The 24,968-nt window shown below is 41.3% G+C and overlaps 1 protein-coding gene and 1 non-coding gene across 2 annotated transcripts in view; both read right to left on the bottom strand.

Moving 5' to 3' along the window:
• Positions 1–24,968, bottom strand: part of LOC116897335 (adhesion G-protein coupled receptor V1-like) — a 205,939-nt gene that overhangs the window by 48,760 nt on the left and 132,211 nt on the right. The window contains exon 4 of the mRNA XM_032899091.1: positions 14,422–14,543. Coding sequence (XP_032754982.1) covers positions 14,422–14,543 — 122 coding nt within the window. The remainder of the gene's footprint in view (positions 1–14,421; positions 14,544–24,968) is intronic.
• On the bottom strand, positions 11,198–11,359 carry LOC116897507. Its single transcript, XR_004387527.1, has one exon. It is a non-coding gene; the product is annotated as a U1 spliceosomal RNA (small nuclear RNA).

Raw genomic sequence — 24,968 nt, 5'->3', positions numbered from 1 at the left:
ATTACCCCATCTGCTCAGTGACACTATTTTTCCCCTTATTTTTCTCAGAGAGAAAAAAGAATGCCAAAAGTTGTTCCCTTTCCAGATGAAACTAGTGATGGGGAATTATTGTATGATCAAAGAAGTATCTAATTATAAAGTTATTCTCATTTGAGTTGCTGTTTTATTGTGTATGTATCAAAGTATTATAAATGTAGCAGTTGAGAGAGCGGGTTCAGTAAAAATAAAAATTAAAGTATGAATATAAAATGTGTTCTGTAAGTCCCAAGATATCTGAGAGAGAATAAGGAAAGACTTAGGGAGCACCTACATAGGGAACACACACAGGGGAACATCTACACGTGAGGAATTATAACCCGAAGCCTTCTGGGACCAGTAGTTGCTGGAGACTGCAGCCCCACTTCCCAGTGCCAGCCCTGATGGCCTGCTAGCCTAGAGATGCCCAGAACTCCTGCAGTCTCATGCTAGCCTAGAGATGCCCAGAACTCCTGCAGTCTCAGTTTCTCAACTCAAAAGAATTATAGAGAGATTTATATTTCAAAACTTTGAGAAATTTAAAAAAAAAAAAAAAAAGACTACATGAGAGTGTTCACAAAACCTTTTCGGGTGCTGATACAAGGCATGGTTCACTTTTCTTTCAGTTTGCTTTTCTGAAGTTTTACAATTAAAGCACAAAGTCCCAGGTGAGAGCTTTAAGGGACTTTAAGTGCTTCTTTAAGATGAAGAAAGCAAGCTTTAGGATCTTGATCGAGGTCACACAGTAAGATAGAACCTGGTCTATGTTTCCTAATTCTTAGTGGAGTGCTTTGCAACTGAGGTCATAGGTTCTCAAAATCCAGAAGCAGAGCTCCCTCCTTAAAGGTTCCATACTTATTTTTTTTATCCTTGAAGTATATGGTATAAACCTTGTTTGTTCCTCTTCCCCACCCCCTTCTCCTCCTCCCCTCCCCCTCTTCTCTTTGAGACAGGATTTTTCTATGTAGGCCTAGATGGTCTGTGTGGGATGATGTCATTATGCAGCAGGGCGGGTCTAGGATAAGGCTAAGTCTATCTTTGGATGAGAAGGAAGAGTAGGTGGGGAAAAGACTAGGGAGGGGGGGAGGGGGAAAAAGAGGAGGAGGAGGAAGAGGAGGAGGAGGAAGAGGAGGAAGAGGAGGAGGAGGAAGAGGAGGAGGAGGAAGAGGAAGAGGAGAAGGAGGAAGAGGAGGAGGAGGAAGAGGAAGAGGAGGAAGAGGAAGAGGAAGAGGAGGAGGAGGAGGAGGAAGAGGAGGAGGAGGAAGAGGAGGAGGAGGAGGAGGAAGAGGAGGAGGAGGAAGAGGAGGAGGAGGAGGAAGAGGAGGATGATGATGATGATTCTGATGATCCAGGTGGTCTAGGTCAATTTTATCCAGGTGGTCTAGGTCAATTTTATCTTATCTAGGTGGGCGGTTTCTATCTTTATTAATTGGCAGTGGATTTATTCTGTGGATATATTGTAGAATGAGAATTTAACATATAAATCTAATTGTTAAACTACAAGTTTTTAGAGCTTTGATCTTACCAGGCTCCAGGGGATGTAAGCAAAGTTCTCGGAGGGCAGAGACAACCCGTCTCAGTTCTGGACGCCGTGCCAGGCTATAGAATGCCTGGGGCTAGCGTGGTGTATTGCCATGCTAGAATGGACCGACCAACATGATGTGTGTGTCAGGCCTGGTAACACCCCCCAAGGGGACAGTGTGTGAGAGCAGCTGGCAGAGAAACAGCTGGAGCACGAGTGGAATGGGAAGGCACAGGAACTGGTAGCCGGGGATTCATTTTTTATTTTTACTGCCACAGTTCCGAAACTCACTTTGTAGACCAGGCTGTCCTCAAATCAGAGATCTGCCTGCCTCTGCCTCCATAATGCTAGGAATAAAGCAAAGTGCCTGGCTAAACTTGTCATTTTTTTTGTAACGATCTTTCCTCAAAGACCACTTTAACCAAAAGATGGGAAGAACTGAAAGAAAATTTTAAAAGAAAAAATGACTTGGAAGGTCAGACACTCCAACTAAGGTCTGTAAAATGATCTCATTGACCTAGGATCACAAAGCCAGGGAGAATTTAGTTCTATGATGAAAGTCTTGATGCTTCCAAGAGAAGCAAGAGTAGCCCATATTTTTTACAGGAAAGGAACAAAAAGGCAACAGGATGTCCTGTCCTGGGAGATAACATTGAAGAGAATCATGGGACATGTATGTGCAGGGAGAGACAAGCAAGGACGGGAGCTGTGATAGGTTGGGGGTCTCTGGATGCCGATGCAATGCCTATAACAGAGATGCCTACAGAGGAGGGTGGGAAGTATAACAGAGAGAACGGGTCACAGTGAGTTCCACAGCTGTGCACTGGTAGCAAGGATGGGGCAGACACTTAGACAAATCAGTGCTGACAGTGGGACGAAAGCCACTCTAACGCAGCAAGGAAGAACCAGCCTCAGGGCTCCAGGAAGTGATGGAAACAGACCCAGGAGCAGTGTTAGAATCAAGGTTAGGCATGCATGTGATCTTGCTAATTCACACTGACTCACGAGCCACTCTCGGTGATTTAAACAGAGCCACGTTTCAGTCAAATTTTATAATTGGCTCCTATTTACTTCTGCATGGAAACCGTGCACACCAAGCTTGGGAGAGAAGAGGACATGCTGAGGTAAAATATGAAGGACTAACGAAACGTGGTTTTGTTTTGGTAGATGTGCCCTTTTTATTTATTGGACTCTATTCCTTTCTCCTAAGCCATTTGACTCATGTGATTTAGAGGCATTTTTAAAGAACAAAAGGAAAAGGAAAAACACCTGCTGTACACTTTGCCCAAAGAAGAAACTACTAAATTTTAGTGTGGGAGGAGAAACTTAGCAGTTGCCAAACCTCAGGCTCTCACCATTTATATATAAATAAGGAAACACGGAGTCCGGAAGAGGGTATAGTGAGGACGTTCTGGAGCACGTCTTCTTAAGCCTAGAGAGATACTTAGGTGATAAGCAAACACAGAGAACACAGCAGTTCAGAGATGCGTCCTGAGATTCCTCACACAGTCCGTGAAATTCTTCTCATGGTCCCACTTTGAAGAGAGCCACAGCTAAGTGCACACTGAAGAGTGGGCTATCTCTACCCACTATGGGGATCTGCCAATCTTCACTGAATTATAATCTTTTACCATTTTATGGAAAACTGTACATACTTCGAGTCATGTTGACTTTGATGAGAGACGCTCAAATTCTGTCTCAGACCCATACCCATTTGAAAATGAACTTACTTTCCTAGACATTTCTTCAACATTAAAACTGCTTTGGTAATAACAAATTGGCAGCTGTATAAAATTCAAGATAATATGAAAATATTTTATATAGTCCTAGAAAGGCTACTTAGCTGGTTTCTTTGAAAAAAAAAAAAAAAACAAAAAAAAACCAGAACTTTAAACTACAATGAGTGAATCGGGTGACTGTCATTTTTATATGTCTTAAACGTGGGTATTCCTAAGAATCTCTAAGAAAGAAAAGCGCATTGATAATGGGAGAGTTATTGTGAGTGGATCATTTCCAATGCCAATCTGGACTTCCCAAAACTGATCATCTGGCTTGTGTGTTTTCGTTTGTCGATGCTGCCCTGCACACTTCAGGGCTGTATCTTACAGGAAATATTTGGGTGCTCATTATAAACTGGCTTCATGTTAAGTGGTTTTGTTAAACTGCATGCTAAGGTTCCAAGCATGTTTGAGAAAGGTAAAATACATCTTCGGCTTAGGGTGTTTCCTGATTCTGTGGGATTATCTTGGTTGTAACTCGATTATAAATTGAGGGGGAGAACCTGTACTCTCACAGAATGACAAAGAAGCTGACTCTGCTGAAGCTGAAACTCTTGAGAAAACTTTACAGTGGGAATGAGGGCTGCCAAGGGGTTATAGCAACTCTTCACAAAGGTTGATTGATGACCTAAAAGGAGCCATATGTAATGGCTAGAACCACTATACGATCCATGCAGGAAGATGATAACTTATCCTCACGGAGATAGGATCATGCCATGCACAATGAGTTTGACAGAGTTTGAAGAGATAGAGTATTTGACTACTTTTGGAGGGAAATCATGGGCAGATATTCAGTTGTATTGTGCCTGCCTGTCAACTATCCTTAAGCACTTCAGTTCACACAGATTCCTTTAAGAATGACCTCTTCTTAGTGGACAGTCACTCTGACAATCACTTGATGAGGATACACAACTCTACCTTCAGCTGATCTCTTCCACTCTCGCCTTTGGTCCTTGCGAGGGCCACAGGCAGAGGTGGACATCAGGATCTATAGCAGGCTGCACATCCACACAGGGCTGAGAAGGCAGGGAAAGGAGGCGAGACCAGGGACTGTTTGATTTCTAAACCCTCACTCCATTTTAGGAAACCAGCTACATCTGGAGCAGTTCCTCTTTCTCCTGAGTACTGCAGTAATTGTCACTCTATGCCCTGTCCAGTCCTTGGCTATTGCAAGTAAAGTCTTTGTTTTCTCACTGCAATGGCCAATTAAGTAGACAGAAATAAAACCAGAATTCTAGCATTTTCCTAGAAACATTAGCTCTCCCCTGCATTTGCTGTAATGACAATATCAGCAGATATTTTAGAAAAACAGTGCGTGTTGAAGACATCAGAAGAGTGGGGTTGGATTAAAGCATCACTGAGTGTTTGGAAGCAACCTCAGCCTCTCTCTTGACCTCAGTGAATGTTGCCGTGGGGTATTTTCGGCCAGGCCTTCTGCTAGACATTAGTAACCCTGGGCCATAGGATCCAGTGCTTGGTTTTATAACTCTGCCTTAGTCTTTAGTGTCTCACATCCTTCTGTCCACTGAGGTCTATCTTTTCCTGATTTTGTATTACTCAAGGTTAAACCAGTCACATCAGCACCAGCAAGAGTTCTGTTGTTTACATTATAAAGGAACAATTAGTTGGATAAAAGGCAGTTAGGAGTTAAAAGCATAGGTCCTTTAGCATGTGAAAAACAGTGAGGTGGGAGAGAATCTGGGTGTTGCCCTGAGGTAAGGATATACATTAACTTTACCTCCATCCTGGGGGAGGGGAGGGAGAAGTTCTTCCTGAATACGTGGGCGGTCATATTCACCCGAGGACTTGGTTTATTAATATCTATTTTTATTACTCTTTGTCATGTGTGTACATGTGGGTATAAGAATATGAGTGCAGGTGCCCATGGAGGGCAGAGGCAGCGTATCCCCTGAAGTCACAGTTAAAGATCACTGTGATCTGCCTCTACCACGTGGATCCTGAGACGTGAGTTCTGATCCTCCGGAAGAACAGCAAGTGCTCTACACTGTGAAGCCACCTCTCCAGTCCCATTAACCTTTTCTTAGTAAGTGCTTTCAGATGTCCTGAGTGAGTAACAGAAACTTTATTCACTAACGTGACTTGTTGCTTAAGGCTACTTCTATTAAGACCAGTTAGGTTGCAGAATTGAGGAAGCAAATGATGTAAATTTTCAGGGCCATTTCACTATGAAGGAGAATTGGGTTTAGGATAATAGATAGTTAATAATTCGGTGATGTTATGTTTGTTACTGTAACATAAATTGAGGTATTTGATGGCCAAGGAGTCCAGAGGACATTGGAGTCCCTAGTGCTGGAGTCAGAGGCAGCTGGAAACCAAGCTCAGGTTCTCTAAATGGCAGCGTGTGCTTTCTGCCGCTGAGCCATCTCTCCATGTACTGTTGTTAGTAATCGTCTTAAGACAAGAGAGGGAATTAGGGCTTTATGTGTTTTAATGGAGTCCATTACAGTCAATAATTACTTTATGCTAGTTGTGGTGGTTTGAATATGCTTGGCCCATGAGAAGTGTTACAATCACAAAGTGAGGCCTTATTAGAGGAGGTGCATTACTGTGGGGGGTACGCTTTGAGGGCTCCTATGATCAAGTTCTGCCCTCTCTGGGAGATAGTCTTTCTTGGCTACAGTTGGATTAAGATGCAGAATTCTCAGCTCCTTCTCCAGCACCATATATGCCTGTATGCTGCCATGCTTCCTGCCAAGATAATAACAGACTGAACCTCTGAAACTAAGCTAACCCCCATTAAATGTTGTTCCTTATAAAAGTTGCCTTGGTCATGGTTTCTCCTCACAGTAATAAAACCCAAACTAAGACAGAAATAAAATTTTTTTAAAAAAAATTTGTAACAAATTAGTAAGCCAATAATGGTATTTACATTTTCCTAAGTATCTCATTTCAAATGAACTATCATTCATCTCCTTTGTAGATCTTGACTATACAGATGTTTCTTGACATATGATGAGGTTGTACTCCTAAACTCCTAAACTGAAAACAGTTCAAGTCAGAATGTGTTGACTACACAGATTGCCATAGTAGCTCGAGAGCATGGTACCCCATGAAGTGGGTACATCACTTTTCCTGGAGACAGCTTGGAGCTCATCCCTGGGGAAGTTAACTCCATCTCCTAGCAATCCTCCTTTCATGGTACCATGTCCACTGGTTCTGTAATTAAATGCAATTACTTATCGTCGTCGTCGTCGTCGTCGTCGTCGTCGTCCATCATCCATCATCCATCATCCATCATCCATCATCTTATTTGTAGAGCCATTTCTAGGACAGACTCTCCTATAGCTGACTTCCTGGTCCTCTGGCTCTTACAGTCTTTCTGCCCCCTCTTCCATGATGTTCCTTAGACCACAGATACAGGAACTGTGATGCACTTGGGGCTGGGCTTTCCTCTGAGTTGTGGTTCTCTGTGATGGTTTCTGTTGTAATGGGGAGGCTTCTTTGGTGAGGAGGGAGAGCTTTTCCAAGAAAGGTGGCTCATGCTCAGGGAGACGTATATTTATTCTTATTGCATATGTCCATGTGATGTGAATGTGAGAGTGCGGGTGTGGGTGTGTCTGGGCCATGGCATGCACATGAAGGTCAGAGTGCAGCTTTGGGAGTAGACGATCTCCTCCCACTGTGAACGCTATTGACTGATCTCAGCCCCAAGCTTGTGCTACAAGTGCTTGCTCAGACGGTTTGATGACCCTTTCTATTTCTTAATTCCAATTTTTGATGTGGTCATTTTGTGGTCAGTACATTTCTGAAGGCAAATTTGTGATTGTTTGAGATAGATTCTAAGGTCTTAACCAGTTGTTTATTTAATTTGATGATATGTGAGGCAGAAAGTGTACCTCACCTGCTGACTACATGATGTTGCATGGACAGATAGCCTTGGATTACAGTTCAGTTAGTGCATATGGTTTAAGAATAGTCACTTAATATCTGATGAATTGCAGTAGCTTTTAGTAGCACCACTTATTAATATGCATTTAGTTTCAGTTAAATATTTATGAGATTTTTTTTTTAACTGAATCCATTTAGACTTTTGCCGATAGCTCTGATGAGGTAGATAGTATCAGAGTAATGTCACTGAATAGAACCATGCAAGCTAGGGAAATATTTTTAGACACGTATATAGTATGACAAAATGGTGGATGGAAGGCATCGGAAAGCAATCAAAATGGCTGATACTTGAGAGGCCAAACCCTGGGGACAAGGAAGCCCATTAAGAGGGACACCCTGTGCTTACAGTTTGCTTTTGCTTTTGTTTCTGTTCTCCCCATGCTGCAGTTCTCAGAGCCTTGGCTGAGGAACAATAGAAACAGCACTCTGGACTACGCACCAGACTTGCTCTCCTAAACAGGGAAGTTCAAATCTACCAAGGAACCAGGGCTAGACATACAAGAAGAAAGTCCAGATAAAAGAGAACTACAGTGCCATTTGGCACTGCTAAAGCCACTTGTGCCTGAAGTGGAAGGCTAGGAAACTGGAGAGAAAGCAGCTGCCTGGAAGGTGAAGAATTCAAGACTTTCATAGGCCTGAGAAGTGAGGAGATGACAACCAGGAACTGCAGGAAGGAATGGTTTCTAGAAGAAACAAAAAGACTTTTGTCTGAGTTTATCCCCAAGAGGTGGCATAACCAGGTTAGCCATCACAAAGTCTGAAGACAGATTCTACTGATCAAGTTAGGATAGGCCCACACCTTCGAAAGGAAAACTAAGTTGTACCGTGGTGAAGAAATTCAAACATTTCTCTTCAGAGGTTGTACATTGACTGCTGGCTGTGGGAATTTATACTGCAAAAGCCTTTCTTGAGCCTGTGTTTGCTTTAACCATTTGCATTTCAGTGATGTGGGGTGGAGGCTCTACTCTTGTCCTTCCTCTTTATCTGCAGTCACAGGACAAGACATGCCTATCTTTATAAATCACTTGCGGGGGCTGGAGAGATGGCTCAGCAGTTAAGAGCTCCGACTGCTCCTCCAGAGGTCCTGAGTTCAATTCCCAGCAACCACATGGTGGCTCACAACCGCCTGTAATGGGATCTGACGCCCTCTTCTGGTGTGTCTGAAGACAGTGACAGTGTACACACACACATACATTAAATAAATAAATAATAAATATTAAAAAAAAATAAATAAATCACTTGCTTGAACTTTAAGGAACAATGACACACAAGAGCTGTGTGTCAGGAGCCAAGGACAGATGGACCTATGAGGTGTGGGTGAAGGGTCAGGGAGAGCCAGTCCTCTAATGCGAGACTTGAACACCAAGACTGTAAGTCTGTCTCCATTCATTGGTTAATTTACAGTATTCTACATTTATAAAATACTACATAGTTTGTAAATTATATATATAATTTACATAGTATATATAAATACATAACTTAGGGCTATAATCAGCACCCATTTAGAAAACAGACAACTAGAACTTAGAGCTCAGAGATGTCAAATTGATGAATAGAATTACTGTTATAGGGCTGGAGAGAAGGCTCAGCAGTTAAAGAGCACTGACTGCTCTTCCACAGGTTCTGAGTTCAATTCCCAAGCAACCACATGGTGGCTCACAACCATCTGTAATGGGATCTGATGCCCTTTCCTGGTGTGTCTGAAGACAGCAACAGTGTACTTATATATAATAAATAAATAAATTAAAAAAATTACTGTTACAGGACTAGAGTATATGACTCAACAGAAAATTTGCCTAGGCTGCCTAAAACTCTGGGTTTGAGCCCGAGGACCCAGTGACAGTTTTACACTCATTCTAGAGAACCTGACAGTCAAACATTAAATGTAACTGAAAAATGTGTGTGTAGAAAAACTATTTATATAAAAAACCCTTCCCCATACTAGAATTTGAACAACATAAAAAATAATAAAATTTTAGATCCTGAGAAAATATACATTAAAAATAAGAGAAAGAATATGACTGACTACATATAATCCAGTCTCATACATTACTGCTTGCTCTGTTTTCAAAAAACTCATACATACAAACAAACAACAACAAAACCAACCAAAAAACAAACAACCAAACAAACCAGTTTTAAAGAGACGTTCGCACCTTGGTTACTGCAAATCTGGTAGGCTTGCAGTTTGGGGTGTCCCGGTATGCTAGGAGTTTTCCAGGTAAACCCTCATGGACCATGCTACATGGTGAAAGTCAATTTTAAAAGTGGGTATAGAGGGCCCAGGATTAAAAAGGCAGGAAAAACAAACTAAATGATCATCTGGGGACAGGTGGAGGCGTGAGAAAATGAGGCACTTGTTTTGGAAGTCAGAGTCAGCTTCAGGAAGTACAGTCTGTGTGGCCACAGGTGACAAGATCCTGCTATACCACTGGACGTTCTTGCTGGCAGACCAGAATCAAATGATCATGCTGGGAAAAACACGTTCCAGCAAAAGTATGAATCCTGCAGTTCTCTGAGAAGGTGTCGTTCCTTGTCAAAAGGAGTAAGAAGGTCACATAAACAGACATTTCGTCAGACCATATGTTACCAAACCCTGGAGAGCTCTGTGAGAGTGAGAGAGGAACTTAAAATACACCTGCTCCTGCCAACTTCTGTGTATCCGTTTGCAAAGTTACAGAGGGTCAGGAGCTCTGAAGGTGCATAAGGCATTCATTAGACTCTCTGAATCTTACTCTACAAAGCAAACGTAGTTCTTTCTTTCCCCCTCCCCCAGGGAACTTGATGTCGCTCTGGGATAAATCTGTGAAGAGTCCCAGCCTCCCTGGCTTCTACATGTTTATCCAGGGTTTTCTGGGAAGGCTGCCTTTTCACTCTTCATGAATAGTTCATGTGCTAAGTCTCTAATGGAAACAAAATGACATTTCTTATTACAGTTGGCTTTTTGGCTATCCAAAGGCACTGGTGAAGGGAGTGTCTTGAAACAATTAGTTCTCTGTAACTGATTATTCTAACAATGCTCATTTCCCAAGAGCTGTTTATCCTCCAAAGAAAGCAGCTATGACTAATTGTGGATTGTATCTAGGCAGACACCTGCAGTGAACTACACTGGATGCTAACTGGAAATTCCAAATGTAGAGTGGGGGAGCACTCGATTTTGTAGTCCATTCGTTATTTTCTTCCCCTATCCAATGAAGTTTAGACAGTGCAAGAAATATAGAAGAAAACCTGAAATAAATGATATATATCAGACTGATTCTGACTGGTTCTGATTAGACAGAGTCATATTGTATCATGGGGGTTCCCAGACTAGTGAGGCATTAGCCTTTTTGTGGCTAAAATCTGGGGATGTTTAGGAGATGTAAAGAACCATGGGGTAGATTCAGTGGGTTTGTACAGTAATGTTTCAGTATTTTAATGATCGATGAGGTTCTACTTGTGCCTCCCAGCCAAGAACCAGCCTGGTGATTATTCTCCCTCATTGTTAAACAAATTTGGATATACTTTGGCTAAAGTAATTTAAAAAAGCTGATCTATAAATAGTAGCATGAATCCACTAACAAATGACAAACTCATGCTGGAGAGATGACTCACAGGTTAAGAACACACACTGGTCTTTCAGAGGATCTGAGTTCAGTTCCCAGCATCCCTACTGGGTGGCTCAAAACTGCCTACAAGTCCACAGGCTTTGAACTTCACCACACATGGCCTTGCTGCTCACCTAGAGAGAAGAGGGCGTTACAAGTCTTGTCTCTCAATCACTGGGTTTTCTCCAGCTAGCAGGGCATGTCTCTTCTCAGAGAAGCCCTCTGCGCTGCTCTTTGTGCCTCAGCCTGATCTTACACCAGAGCCTGTTTTCAGTTATCAGTCTCTCCCTTTCTGGTTCTTTCCACAAAGCTCAAAATTCGGTGTGAACCAACCTTATCTCAAACTCTGATCTTTTTTGTTTGTTTGTTTTTGTATTTTTCTAAACAAGGGGAGAGCATGAATGTAGTCCCCCACTGCCACGAATTATGTAGTCAAGTTTCTCGAATTTGGGGGAAATCACAGGGGTCAGCCAGACTGCAATGGATAAGCCTCACCCTGGGAAAACCCCTTTTGTGATCATGGCATCCCTCCCCTCCCCTCTTTTTTTGTTTTGCTTTTTTTTTTTTTTAAACATTCTCCTTTAAAACTGTGGCTCCTAAAACATGAGTTCTGGATCACTCAAAAACTTTCCAGACATTTAAGTTTTCAGAGTTCACTCAGATATTATAACAGAGGCTGTGGCAGTGAGGCTCTGCCTATGGACAGCCCCCTTCATATAGTGGGTGGATTCTGAATGCACAGACAGGTTGTGGAGCCACCCACAAGGTCACATCGCTCCTATCTTCTCTTTCTGTTGTCTATTCACAGCCATGGAGTAGGTACCACTTCTTGTTGAAGCTCTCTTTTCTACAGTGACTCCAAACTCATAACCTGGTTCTCCACTGTGCTCCCTTCCACTAGCATCTCCACGCACCCACTCAAAAATGTCGCTGTAACTACCAGTGTCTCCCAAACCTCACTGGCCCTACATCTTCTAAGAGTTGGGGTCTCCACGTCATCACAGAGAGGCAACCACATTCACTTATAAGTCAAATCAGGGATTTCTCAGCGATGCTCCTCCTCTGCACTCTATGTCTCATATTCAATCACTGAGATCTTAACAATTCTTTTTTTTTGGAGCTGGGGACCGAACCCAGGGCCTTGCGCTTCCTAGGCAAGCGCTCTACCACTGAGCTAAATCCCCAACCCCAATCTCAACAATTCTAAAGCCTGTCGCTACCCCTCACCTCAGCACTGTGCTAACACCCAGAGATCCGATGACAACAGCCTGCCTGCTCACAGGGGCTCTTGTCAGTTCTACGCTCTAAACACTTCCAGGGATTGTCTGAACAGGTAAGCATAGGCATATGAGCATGCCAACCACATCCAAGGGGAAAAAATGGTTAACACTGGCAGTGAAATCATCGAGGCCAAACAACCAAAACACCCAAGGCTTCAGATTGGGTAAGGTTGACGGTGAGCATCGCAAGAGCATGGGGAACTGGTATTTCTGTCAGCCTGCACTTTCTGTTTCCTCTCTTCCTCCTATTTCTTAATCTAGACAACACTGACCACTCTCCTTGTTTACAGCCTTGGCTAACCCTGGTTCCTCAGTCTGAAGGAGCCTGTTGACAGCCATACATTCTTCATTTGTCTAATGAGCATGAAGGGTGTTAAGGATTCAGTTATGGGCAATACAGCACACCATATATAAGGTGAAGTCACCTACTCTACACAAGAGGCTTCTTCTTTGGGCTTGAAAAACACTACCGTGCACACAGTACCTTGTACGTCAGAAGTGCAGGTTTTCAATGTTTTTCAGTTTTTAAACGTCTGCCGCAAATATTTAAGGATCTGAACCACACCTGTGTATCACTGGGCAGCTGCCAAATAAAATACATGTGCAAGTCTTGTGTAATAGTTTTTTTCTGAGATCAAAACATTCCATCTTGCCTGGGAGCTGCTTAAACAAGGAGCTAAACGACTAAAAAATAGATTCAGGAAGTTCCTGAAACTGACCAGATTCACTAGGCCCTTCCCTGCCATGGTAAACACAGCCCAGGTGCTAAAAAGACTCTCAGACAAGACCAGCTTCCTGGAAGAAACAAAAACCCACTAAACTGCTTAGAGGAGGTTTAGAGCAGCTGAGGCACCTGCAGAGAACAGTCTGGAACCTGTTGAGCTACGTGTAGACTATGCAGTGTGCTCCAGGTTCCTGGCTATTGTGAGCTGTCACCCATGCTGGAGTTGGTCTTTTGAGTCATTTCTGCTCTTGTAAATAACTCCTCACCTATAGCCTTTAAGTAACCCCAATGAAACTCATTGGTTCACCTAGTTGGACTTTGGTGGCATCATCCTTTAGTCTGTCATGGTTTCCTATCTGGTGTGTGTTTCTTCTCCCCAGGAAAATTTTGTCATACAATAGCAGGCTATCAGTGTGGACCTTGATCTTAGTTCTGTGAGAATGTAGGTATCCAAAGTTGGCCCAATGCCCCACCTTTCTACTTAGAGTACATGCTGGTTTAGGCAGAGGGAAATGGTTCCTCAGCCCTCACAATACTCAGCATAAATGTCACCTACTATGGCGTATCTTAAAGCTATGGTTTACTCATTTCAATCATTGGTCCTACAGGGTGTGGTGGTCCTTCTCTAGGTATTAACAGTGCCAGTGAACTTCTACTATGCCTACACAGAGGTGCCCATGTATTCTCTAGACTCCAAACTTTTAGGTCACTTTGTGGCTTTTTCCTTCCCAAACAGATAATGTACTTAGATTAAATATCATCATATAGGCTGTATTCTGATTAAAGAATTTGCCTCCCCTTACTCTCATTCTGTTTTTAAGAATAGTTAGTGACCCGTGGACCTCCTGTGTGTTAAATAAATGTTCTACCCCTGAATCATATTTCAGCTGCATGCTATAATTCTCATTGTGTGTATCTATGCACATATTCATTTTATAAGACGATGAACAAAATAATTACTATGTAAAAGCATTCTTGGTAATTTTAGTGAATTATTTTAGTCTAAGAGATTCTTTTTTTCACTTTGTAAAATAAGAAAAATGTTTTCATTTGTTTCATTTGATAATTTTCAGGATGCAACATCTTCCCATTTCACAAAAGCACTAAAAAGTCCGCTTAAAATTTTGCTGTAGGTATATCCCTTAGTTATACTACCTAAGCATATTTGCAAAATTAATTTAAAATTGCCATTACTGAACTTGAGAAGGGGTAAAATAATTTTTTAGTCACTGAAATTGTCTTACATTAAGAGGAGATTGTTTAACCATCAATTTCCCTGCTCAGTTGAACTAATGTATAGATACATCATGCCCCATGTATGTGGATCATTTCTCCATGGTTGCCATCTGAGTATAACTATCTATAAAGAACACATTTTTGCAGTTACTCCATATTGCTGAAGAGACGCAAGAAAATATTTTTCTTCTATATGTACATTCCAGCCATATTTTGAATATTAAATATTTAACTCCCACCACACTATTCTAAGACTTTGTACACTCATGGTGTACACAAACTCATCTATATGTAGACTCTTACATTTTGAATGTTGAGACTTGGTGCTTTGCATTCATTAAATGTCTGTTGCCTCTAAGGCTTGACTTACCTGCAGACTATTGAAAATGACAAAGAGAACCAACATCCAGAAGTGTCGGTAGGCCATATGCAGTCCTCCCCAAAGCCACGTCAGAGAAATCAGGGCGAAGAGATATAAAATCAGAGGAATTTCTGGAAATCACAAAGAAGACAAGGAAAAATGTTCAGAACACTGCATGATCAATCACATGTAAACACAGTACTAGTTTGGATTCCTCATGATAGATGGTCTATACCCTAATACTCATCCAGGGAACAACCTTGGAAATCCTTTTCCTGTGTGGAGAAGGGAAGGCATTGCACAGAGCCACATAGTTTCTGGTTTTCAAACGAGTCTGCTTGAAGGGGAAGGAAGACATTTGTCCCTGCCTAGGCTACCACCTACTGGACTGTGTGGGAAGTGGCAGGAGCAAGAACAAAGATTTTGTGAAGAGTAGGGGGTAGCCCTGTGCTCCCCAGTGAGCGCACTCCAGCATGGCATTTAAACCATAAGGTTTAAAGTTCTTTGTGTTACTCAGCTTTTATCCATCGAGAAGACAACAAAATGTACTGTGACTGTTCTGAGCAGGGAGGAAGTGACTAACTCACTGGCCATCAGAAAACGTTCTACCCACCATGTTCTTCTGCAGTTGTCCTGATGGTTTCCATATTAGGTACACCACACAGTGGGCTACTTGTGCCACTGGAGCTCTAAATTGACTTTATTAATTTTTGTGTATGAGTGTTTGCCTACATGTTTTGTATGACCTGCAGGCAGCACCTGTTGAAGCCACAAGAGGGTGTCGGATCCTGTGTAACTGGAGCTACAGACAGCCTCGAGTCACGTTGTGTGTGCTGGGAATTGAACCTGGGTCTTCTGAAAGGGCGGCAGAGCTCTCAACTACTGAGCTATCATTTTCTCCAGCTTCTCTGACAGTGATTCTGGGACACAGGACTATTGTCATTTCCACTTGTCTCCTTTGATTTAGTGAGGGAATGTTATTTGAGTTTTTTTTTTTTATTCAATCTTTATTAACTAGAGTACTTCTTATTTACATTTCGATTGTTATTCCCCTTCCAGGTTTCCGGGCCAACATCCCCCAACCCCTCCCCCCTTCTCTATGGGTGTTCCCCTCCCTATCCTTCCCCTATTACCGCCCTCCCGCCAACAATCATGTTCACTGGGGGTTCAGTCTTGGCAGGACCAAGGGCTTCCCCTTCCACTGGTGCTCTTACTAGGCTATTCATTGCTATCTATGAGGTTGGAGTCCATGTATAGTCTTGGGGTAGTGGGTTAGTCCCTGGAAGCTCTGGTTGGTTGGCATTGTTGTTCATATGGGGCCTCAAGCCCCTTCAAGATCTTTCAGTCATGTCTCTAATTAATTCAACCGGGGTCTCGTTCTCAGTTCAGTAGTTTAATGATGGCATTAACCTATGTATTTGCTGTATTCTGGCTGTGTCTCTCAGGAGAGATCTACATCCGGTTCCTGTCAGCCTGCATTTCTTTGCTTCATCCATCTTATCTAGTTTGGTGGCTGTATATGTATGAGCTGCATGTGGGGCAGGCTCTGAATGGGTGTTCCTTCTGCCTCTGTTCTAAACTTTGCCTCCCTATGCCCTCCCAAGGGTATTCTTGTTCCCCTTTTAAAGAAGGAGTGAAGCATTCACATTTTGGTCATTCTTCTTGACTTTCATGTGTTCTGTGCATCTGGGGTAATTCAAGCAGTTGGGCTAATAGCCACTTATCAATGAGTGCATACCATGTGTGTTTTTCTGTGATTGGGTTACCTCACTCAGGATGATATTTTCCAGATCCATCCATCTGCCAATGAATTTCATAAAGTCATTGTTTTTGATAGCTGAGTAATATTCCATTGTGAGGATGTACCATATTTTCTGTATCCATTCCTCTGTTGAAGGGCATCTGGGTTCTTTCCAGCTTATGGCTATTATAAGTAAGGCTGCTATGAACATAGTGGAGCATGTGTCTTTGTTATATGTTGGGGCATCTTTTGGGGATATGCCCAAGAGAGGTATAGCTGGATCCTCAGGTAGTTCAATGTCTAATATTCTGAGGAACCTCCAGACTGATTTCCAGAATGGTTGTACCAGTTTGCAATCCCACCAACAATGGAGGAGTGTTCCTCTTTCTCCGCATCCTCTCCAGCTTTTGCTGTCACTTGAGTTTTTGATCTTAGCCATTCTCACTGGTGTGAGGTGGAATCTCAGGGTTGTTTTGATTTGCATTTCTCTTATGACTAAAGATGTTGAACATTTCTTTAGGTGTTTCTCAGTCATTCCACATTCCTCAGCTGTGAATTCTTTGTTTAGCTCTGAACCCCATTTTTAATAGGGTTATTTGTCTCCCTGCAGTCTAACTTCTTGAGTTCTTTGTATATTTTGGATATAAGCCCTCTATCAGTTGTAGGATTGGTAAAGATCTTTTCACAATCTGTTGGTTGTCATTTTGTCCTAACAACAGTGTCCTTTGCCTTACAGAACTTTGTAGTTTTATGAGATCCCATTTGTCGATTCTTGATCTTAGAGCATAAGCCATTGGTGTTTTGTTCAGAAATTTTCTCCAGTGCCCATGTGTTGAGACCCTTCACCATTTTTCTTCTATTAGTTTGAGTGTATCTGGTTTGATGTGGAGGTCCTTGATCCACTTGGACTTAAGCTTTTGTACAGGGTGATAAGCATGAATCAATCTGAATTCTTCTACATGCTGATCTCTAGTTGAACCAGCACCATTTGCTGAAAATGCTATCTTTTTTCCATTGGATGGTTTTGGCTCCTTTGTCAAAAATCAAGTGACCATAGGTGTGTGGGTTCATTTCTGGGTCTTCAATTCTATTCCACTGGTCTATCTGTCTGTCTCTGTACCAATACCATGCAGTTTTTATCACTATTGCTCTGTAATACTGCTTGAGTTCAGGGATAGTGATTCCCCCTGAAGTCCTTTTATTGTTGAGGATAGTTTTAGCTATCCTGGGTTTTTTGTTATTCCAGATGAATTTGCAAATTGTTCTGTCTAACTCTCTGAAGAATTGGATTGGTATTTTGATGGGGATTGCATTGAATCTGTAGATCGCTTTTGGTAAAATGGCCATTTTTTACTATATTAATCCTGCAATCCATGAGCATGGGAGATCTTTCCATCTTCTGAGGTCTTCTTCAATTTCTTTCTTCAGAGGCTTGAAGTTCTTATTGTACAGATCTTTCACTTGCTTGGTTAAAGTCACACTGAGATATTTTATATGATTTGGGACTATTATGAAGGGTGTCGTTTCCCTAATTTCTTTCTTGGCTTGTTTCTCTTTTGTGTAGAGAAAGGCTACTGACTTACTTGAGTTAATTTATACCCAGCCACTTTGCTGAAGGTGTTTATCAGCTTTAGTAGTTCTCTGGTGGAACTTTTGGGATCACTTAAATATACTATCATATCATCTGCAATCTATAACCCTTTGACCTTCTTTTGTTGTCTGACTGCTCTGGCTAGAACTTCAAGAACTATGTTGAATAAGTAGGGAGAGAGTGGGCAGCCTTGTGTAGTCCCTGATTTTAGTGAGATTGCTTCAAGTTTCTCTCCATTTAGTTTAATGTTAGCTACTGGTTTGCTGTATATGGCTTTTACTATGTTTAGGTATGGGCCTTGAACTCCTATTCTTTCCAGGACTTTTATCATGAAGGGGTGTTGAATTTTGTCAAATGCTTTCTCAGCATCTAATGAAATGATCATGTGGTTTTGTTCTTTCAGTTTGTTTATATAATGGATTATGTTGATGGTTTTCCGTATATTAATCCATCCCTGCATGCCTGGGATGAAGCCTACTTGATCATGGTGGATGATTGTTTTGATGTGGTCTTGGATTCGGTTTGCCAGAATTTTATCGAGTAATTTTGCGCCGATATTCATAAGGGAAATTGGTCTGAAGTTCTCTTTCTTTGTTGGGTCTTTGTGTGGTTTAGGTATAAGAGTAATTGTGGCTTCATAGAAGGAATTTGTAGTGCTCCATCTGTTTCAATTTTGTGGAATAGTTTGGATAGTATTGGTATGAGGTCTTCTATGAAGGTCTGATAGAATTCTGCACTTAACCCTTCTGGACCTGGGCTCTTTTTGGTTGGGAGACTTTTAATGACTGTTTCTAGTGTTGTTCTTTCAATGGTTTATCTGTTCCTGATTTAAGATCGGTACCTGGTATCTGTCTAGGAAACTGTCCATTTCCTGCAGATTTTCAAGTTTTGTTCAATATAGGCTTTTGTGGAAGGATCTGATGATTTTTTGAATTTCCTCTGATTCTGTAGTTATGTCTCCTTTTTCATTTGAGTTTTTAGATGTCTTTACAGAAGAGATTTTAATAGTGGATATCACAATCTATGTCCACTTTAGAAATTGAATGAAATCTGAAAGCAGCCAAGCATAAATATATTTTCATGCTATTGAAAGGCATGAGGATATACTACCACAGATGATACTGAAAGGCATGAGGATGGACTACCACAGATACTGAAGGTCATGAGGATATACTACCACAGATACTGAAAGGCATGAGGATGGACTACCACAGATACTGAAGGGCATGAGGATAGATTAGCATAGATACTGAAAGGCATGAGGATAGACTACCACAGAAATTCCCAGGTACAGATCATCCCAGCACTAACATGCCATGGGGATTTGAATAGTTAAATATGACTTTAGCACTTAAAACTTTTTCTTTTGTTCTGAAATAATCACAAACATGCAGATTAGTTGTAATGTCAGTACAGAAACAAGGTTTTGTGGGCTTAAAAAGTTATCTGGAAGTTGCCAACTGCATCCTCTTTACTCTGTAAATACTACATTTTGTATTTTCTACAAAGATATTTTTATATAGACAGTTTCAAAAATCAGGAAAGCAGCACTGAAATAATAGCACCTTCAAGTTCCATTTTGTTACTACTTTTAAATCTTTATTATTTGTGTGTAAATGTATGTTTTGTGCTTAGTTATGTATGCATTATGTATGTATGACATGTAGTATGTATGTATGTATGTATGTGTATATGTATGTATGTATTTTTTTGTGTGTGTACCTGAGTGAGGGCACCTGCATGCCACAGTCAGAGGACAACGTCCAGGAGTTGGTTTTATCCTTTCACAGTGAGTTCTGGGTTTCTAAGTCAGGCCACCATGCTTGCATGATGAGCTCTTTAACATACTGAGCAATCTCACAAACACTATTTAAGTTATTCTAACAATTTCCTCTGTTCAACGAGAACCATTGTTGCATGGTTGGCATCTCTGTAACCCTGGAACTCAAGTGGTTGAAAAGATCTTTGACTCCGACATATTGATTGATTACAGACAGTTTTTCTTACAGAGTACTATGCTAGTAAGCTTTACATTTCAGCTTCACTTGATATAGAATCACCTGGGGAAGAGACTGTCAGTGAGAGATTATTAATATTGGGCCGGCTTGTGTATATGTCTATAGGGAATTGCCTTGTATGCTAGTGTTAATTGATATGAAGACCCAGTCCACTCTTGGTGGTGCTATTCCCTATGCAAGGGACCAGGCCTGTATAAGAGTAGAGAAGACAAACTGAACACAGGCAAACAAGTAATCAGGTAAACATGTGGTTCTGATGTGACCAGCTGTCATAAGTTCTAGCCACCTTGATTTCTGTTCTATGAGCTAACTGTGGGCTAAAAGAAACCCTTTCTCCCCCTACAGCTGCATTAGTCAGGACATTTTACCACAGGAACAGGAATGAAAAGAGAGCAAGTACTGTAAATTTGGGTTATTTGATCTATTTCCTGCTGACATTTGGAATGTAAATGTAGACATCACAAGTGATGATGGATCATTTTAACACAGGAACTCATTTTGTCCTGCTAATGAAGATACTCATTCTGGTCACTTGGATATGGGGTTGCATAGATTTTCCATTAAAATTAGCTTTCTTTTTTTTTAATTTATTCATTTATTATATATAAGTCCACTGTAGCTGTCTTCATACACACCAGAAGAAGGCATCAGATCCCATTACAGATGGTTGTGAGTCACCATGTGGTTGCTGGGAATCGAACTCAGGACCTCTGGAAGAGCAGTCAGTGCTCTTAACCGCTGAGCCATCTCTCCAGCCCTAAAATTAGCTTTCTTAACAGTGGAAAACCTTAGTAATTAGTAAGTGTCTTGTGTGGCACTCCTTGGAAACTATATACATACCTTTCTTTACTACCTAATGTTCAGTCATTTTTATAATACGGACTGAGACATTCCTATTATATTTAGAAGACTATTATACATTAATATTTTGATGCTTAGTTGTCCTTAGCTGGAGCCCTTACTTGTAGCTTCCATGTCTTTTCCTTTCCCCACCATTTTATTGGCACTTTCTTAGTTATGGGCCCAAGATGTCTCAGACATTCTCTACTCTAGTACCAGGTTCTTTTAGGAGAGACTCTGAACACTATGATCTATATGACATACAGGTAGACATGGTCACTTGCTTTTGGTTCTTCTAAGGGATCTCAGTAACACACACACACACACACACACACACACACACACACACACACACACACCTCTGCTCTCAATAGTATATGCATTGACTCTCAAGTTTAATGTAATTTCTTCCTATACAAGATATTTATTGATTATGAAGGTTTTCCCTTGGTAGAGCGTGGTGGATACACAGTGTGGGTATACATACAGTGTATATATATGTACAGTGTGGATATGTGCACAATGTGGATATATGTACAGTGTGGATTCGTGTACAGTGTGGATACATGTACAGTGTGGCTATATGTACAGCATGGATATACATACAGTATGGGTGTACATACAGTGTGGATATACATACAGTGTGGATACACATACAGCGTGGATGTACACGCAGTGTGGATACATGTACAGTGTGGATTGATGCACAGTGTAGATACACATACAGTGTGGAAAAATGCACAGTATAGATATTTGTACAGTGTGAATTGATGCACAATGTGGAGAGATGTACAGTGTGGATACTCAAACAGTGCGGATGTACACAGTGTGGATGTATGTACACTGTGGATACAGGTACACTGTAGATACACTGGAAAACAGAGTAATTGTGTCTCAGCTTGCTCGGAACTTTATGGCACAAGTTGTAATTGCTACTCAAAATGATGTGTAATTTAAAACTTGTGGATTGTTCATGGAACATGAGGCATTGGTAGGACTGACAACTGTAGGTGTCTGTATCTCTCTAAATAATGCAATTTCTCAGTTTATGTCAATACTTTTACTTGCCAACATCACAAATATTACATCCTCTTCTTTTCTGCCCACATTTTGTGACTGTGTTCTCTGTCGTTGAGCAGTCCATTCCCCATTTTCCCCATGTACGTAACTGTTCCATGTACTCCCCTGAATCAATCCTAGTTTCTGGTTTTATCATCTTTACCTATTCACAGAGAACTTCCAAACTCACTCTGGATTCTATGCTGCACCTCAGTGTTTCCTAAGATGACCACAGCATTCACTAGGTTCTGGTAGCCAATGTTTTGGTCCCCTTGGTTGCATGCATACCTTGCTTTGAACCAAGTAGTGGGCTTGGGATGGAATTGTTGAGGGAGTGAAAAGAAAAGAAGAAAAAAGAGAAAGAGAAGTGGCAAGGGGAAGAAAATCATTACATATATATATATATATGCATTATGTATATACATATACATATATAATCTCCTTAGTAGAAGGTTGTGCTGATATCTTGCTCAGATACATTCTTAGAAAATCATCTGAGCTATTATAATTTCACAGGGAAAATAAGGTAATATAAAATAGGTTTATGCATATCGATAATTCTTTTTTATTAATATCTTGCGGTTAGACAAGAGATTTAAACTTTAATAAAAAAAAATTTCCCCCAATGAAATCATACTCGGTTAAAGGGTGAGAAGGCCCCGGTGACTGGGAAGCTGCTTAAGTTTCAAAGATTCACCACCATTTCTACAAATGGCATTTGCTTCCACTGTACAGACACAAAGGGCTCTTTGTGGAGCACAAAAGGCCATGCATAATTTTATTTGCCCAATTTGGATCTACAATTCCAGAATTTCGTTGACATGGTCTTCCAAGTGCCTAGAGCCTTATAAGCAAGCACTGTGTACAGATAGAACTTAGTGCAGACGCCGGCTGTCACCTAGAAAGATTCACAGTATATTCCCATGTGTAAGAAATATGGTAGCTTGGCACTCCAGATTACAGGCTCGGCAAGGAAAAGAGCCTAACGTAAATTACTCTGCACTTAGAGCAGAGCCCACACTGGCATCCAGCAGAGCGCCATCCAGGATTTAAAAGATGGCTTCAGATGGAGGAAACATCCACTGGATTTAGTGGGCTTGGAGCCTAAACCTGGAAGAGGCGGTGCTTCTTTAACGAGAATTGCAGGTCTCTAATTGGGTTACAGCATCTTAGGAAGAGACCATCCAAGTGAGAGGCACTGATCCTCAAGCCTCAACTGAAGGGGCACATTGTAAATTCTTGGGAACTCAGCAAAGGAGACTAGAGAATCAGAATGGAGGTTGAGAAGAATGTTGATAAATGGCTATCATGCTACCATGAATTTAGTTTGGTAAGCTGGGCGTTATCATTCCCTTAATAGAAATGATTTCAGTTTCATAATTACCAAGCTGGAATTTTGCATATAATACTACTAGGAACTTATCTCTTGCCTGTATGCCAATGCTTAGCAAAGAAGATACAGTTGGTAATGTTAAAGACAACTTACACTGCGAGATGGCTTTGTTAACATCAAACAGAGTGATTTTAATGTCCTCCATAAAAAGGAACCTCAGCACCACAGTATTCTGTCCAAGACACAAGGAAATCTATGTAAGCACAGCGCCACAACTCAACCACCAAAGGAAAGTCTCTAAACAGTCAGTCTAATGCCAAAGTGGGCAAAGACTAAGAAAGATGCTTCTCTAAAGAAAGCACGCAAATGTCTGATAAACATTTCAAAAGATACTCAACATAAGAGAGAAAACCTATTCATACTCACTATTCCTGAGAAATCAGAAAACAGTAAGTGGGAAGAGAAAAGAATCAATCACTGTGAACCACTGATGGGAATGGAATGTGTGGTGGGTCGGTTAAAAAAGGGAACAAAAATATTCATAGGAGGGGATATGGAGGCAAAGTTTGGAGCAGAGACTGAAGGAATGGCCATTCCGAGCCTGCCCCACCTGGGTATACAGCCCATATATATACACCTACCAAGGCTAGATAAGATAGATGAAGCTAAGAAGTGCATGCTGACAGGAACCAGATATAGATCTCTCCTGAAAGACACAGCTAAAGTATGACAAATACAGAGGCGAATGCTAGCAGCAAACCACTGAACTGAGAATGGGACCTCTGTTGGAGGGATTAGAGAAAGGACTGAAGGAGTTGAAGGGGCTTGCGACCCCATAAGAACAACAATGCCAACCAACCAGAGCTCCCAGGGACTAAACCACTACCCAAAGAGTACACATGGACAGACCCATGGCTTCAGCTGCATATATAGCAGAGGATGGCCTTGTTGGGCACCAATGGGAGGAGAAGTCCTTGGTCCTGCCAAGGCTCGACAGCCCCAGTGTAGGGGAATGTCTGAGGGTGGGAAGGGGGGGATGGTGGGAACACCCTTATAGAAGAAGGGGAGGGGCATGGTTTATGGATAGGAAACTGGGAAAGAGAATAACATTTGAAATGTAAATTAAAAGTATCCAATAAAAAAAGCAAACAGAGAATTACCATATGACCCACACATTCCACATCTAGCATTATCTAAAGAAGAGAAAGTAGGGCAGAAACATTTTCTTGTACATCAATGTTCATGGAATGTCAGTAACAATAACCAGATCAAACAGCCAAATATCCACCAACCATAAAGAAAAATTGAGGCTTAGGTGTGTTACAATATGATCCAGGGCAGTCCCAGAGAGTCATGAAAGGGACGAGAATGTATCAAAGAGGCTCCAGGGAGCTGCCTTGCTTCTTTCACGTGTAAAGACCATGAGGATGGCATCATTTGTGAACTGAAGTTGGGCCCTTACGGAACACCAGACCATTGGCAGCATCGTTTGGGACTTCTCACTGTGAACCCCAGGAAGTCAGTTTTGATGTTTGTTAGGTAAGGCATTTTGTATATTGTTTTTGTTAAGGATTAAAAAAAGGAATGGGATTCTGCTGTACACTATAGTACAAATGAACCATGTGCAAAATATTTGGTTGACTGAAATAATATGGACACAAAAGGATAAATAATTTCCCTGGCACCTAGGTAGTAAGCAAGTCGCTGAGACAGAAAGAAGGGAGGCTACCAGGAGCCAGGAGGACAATAACGAAGTTCTACTACGCAGCGGACACAGTTTCTCTTTGGCATGATAAAAAGCTTCAGGATGTTTTGATAGCAATGATGGTTACATGGTGTGATGGCAGTTGGTGATAATTAACTGTATAGTTAGTGATGCTTAATGATAATTAAGTGGATACTGAAAACACTGAAGAAGAAAATTTGTGATATGCATATTATTACAAAAGGAGAAAGACTGTTAATTCAGGTATG

This window comes from Rattus rattus, chromosome 3, assembly GCF_011064425.1.
Source record: "Rattus rattus isolate New Zealand chromosome 3, Rrattus_CSIRO_v1, whole genome shotgun sequence".
Taxonomy (NCBI): domain Eukaryota; kingdom Metazoa; phylum Chordata; class Mammalia; order Rodentia; family Muridae; genus Rattus; species Rattus rattus.
This window is presented reverse-complemented; position numbering and strand designations above follow the sequence as displayed.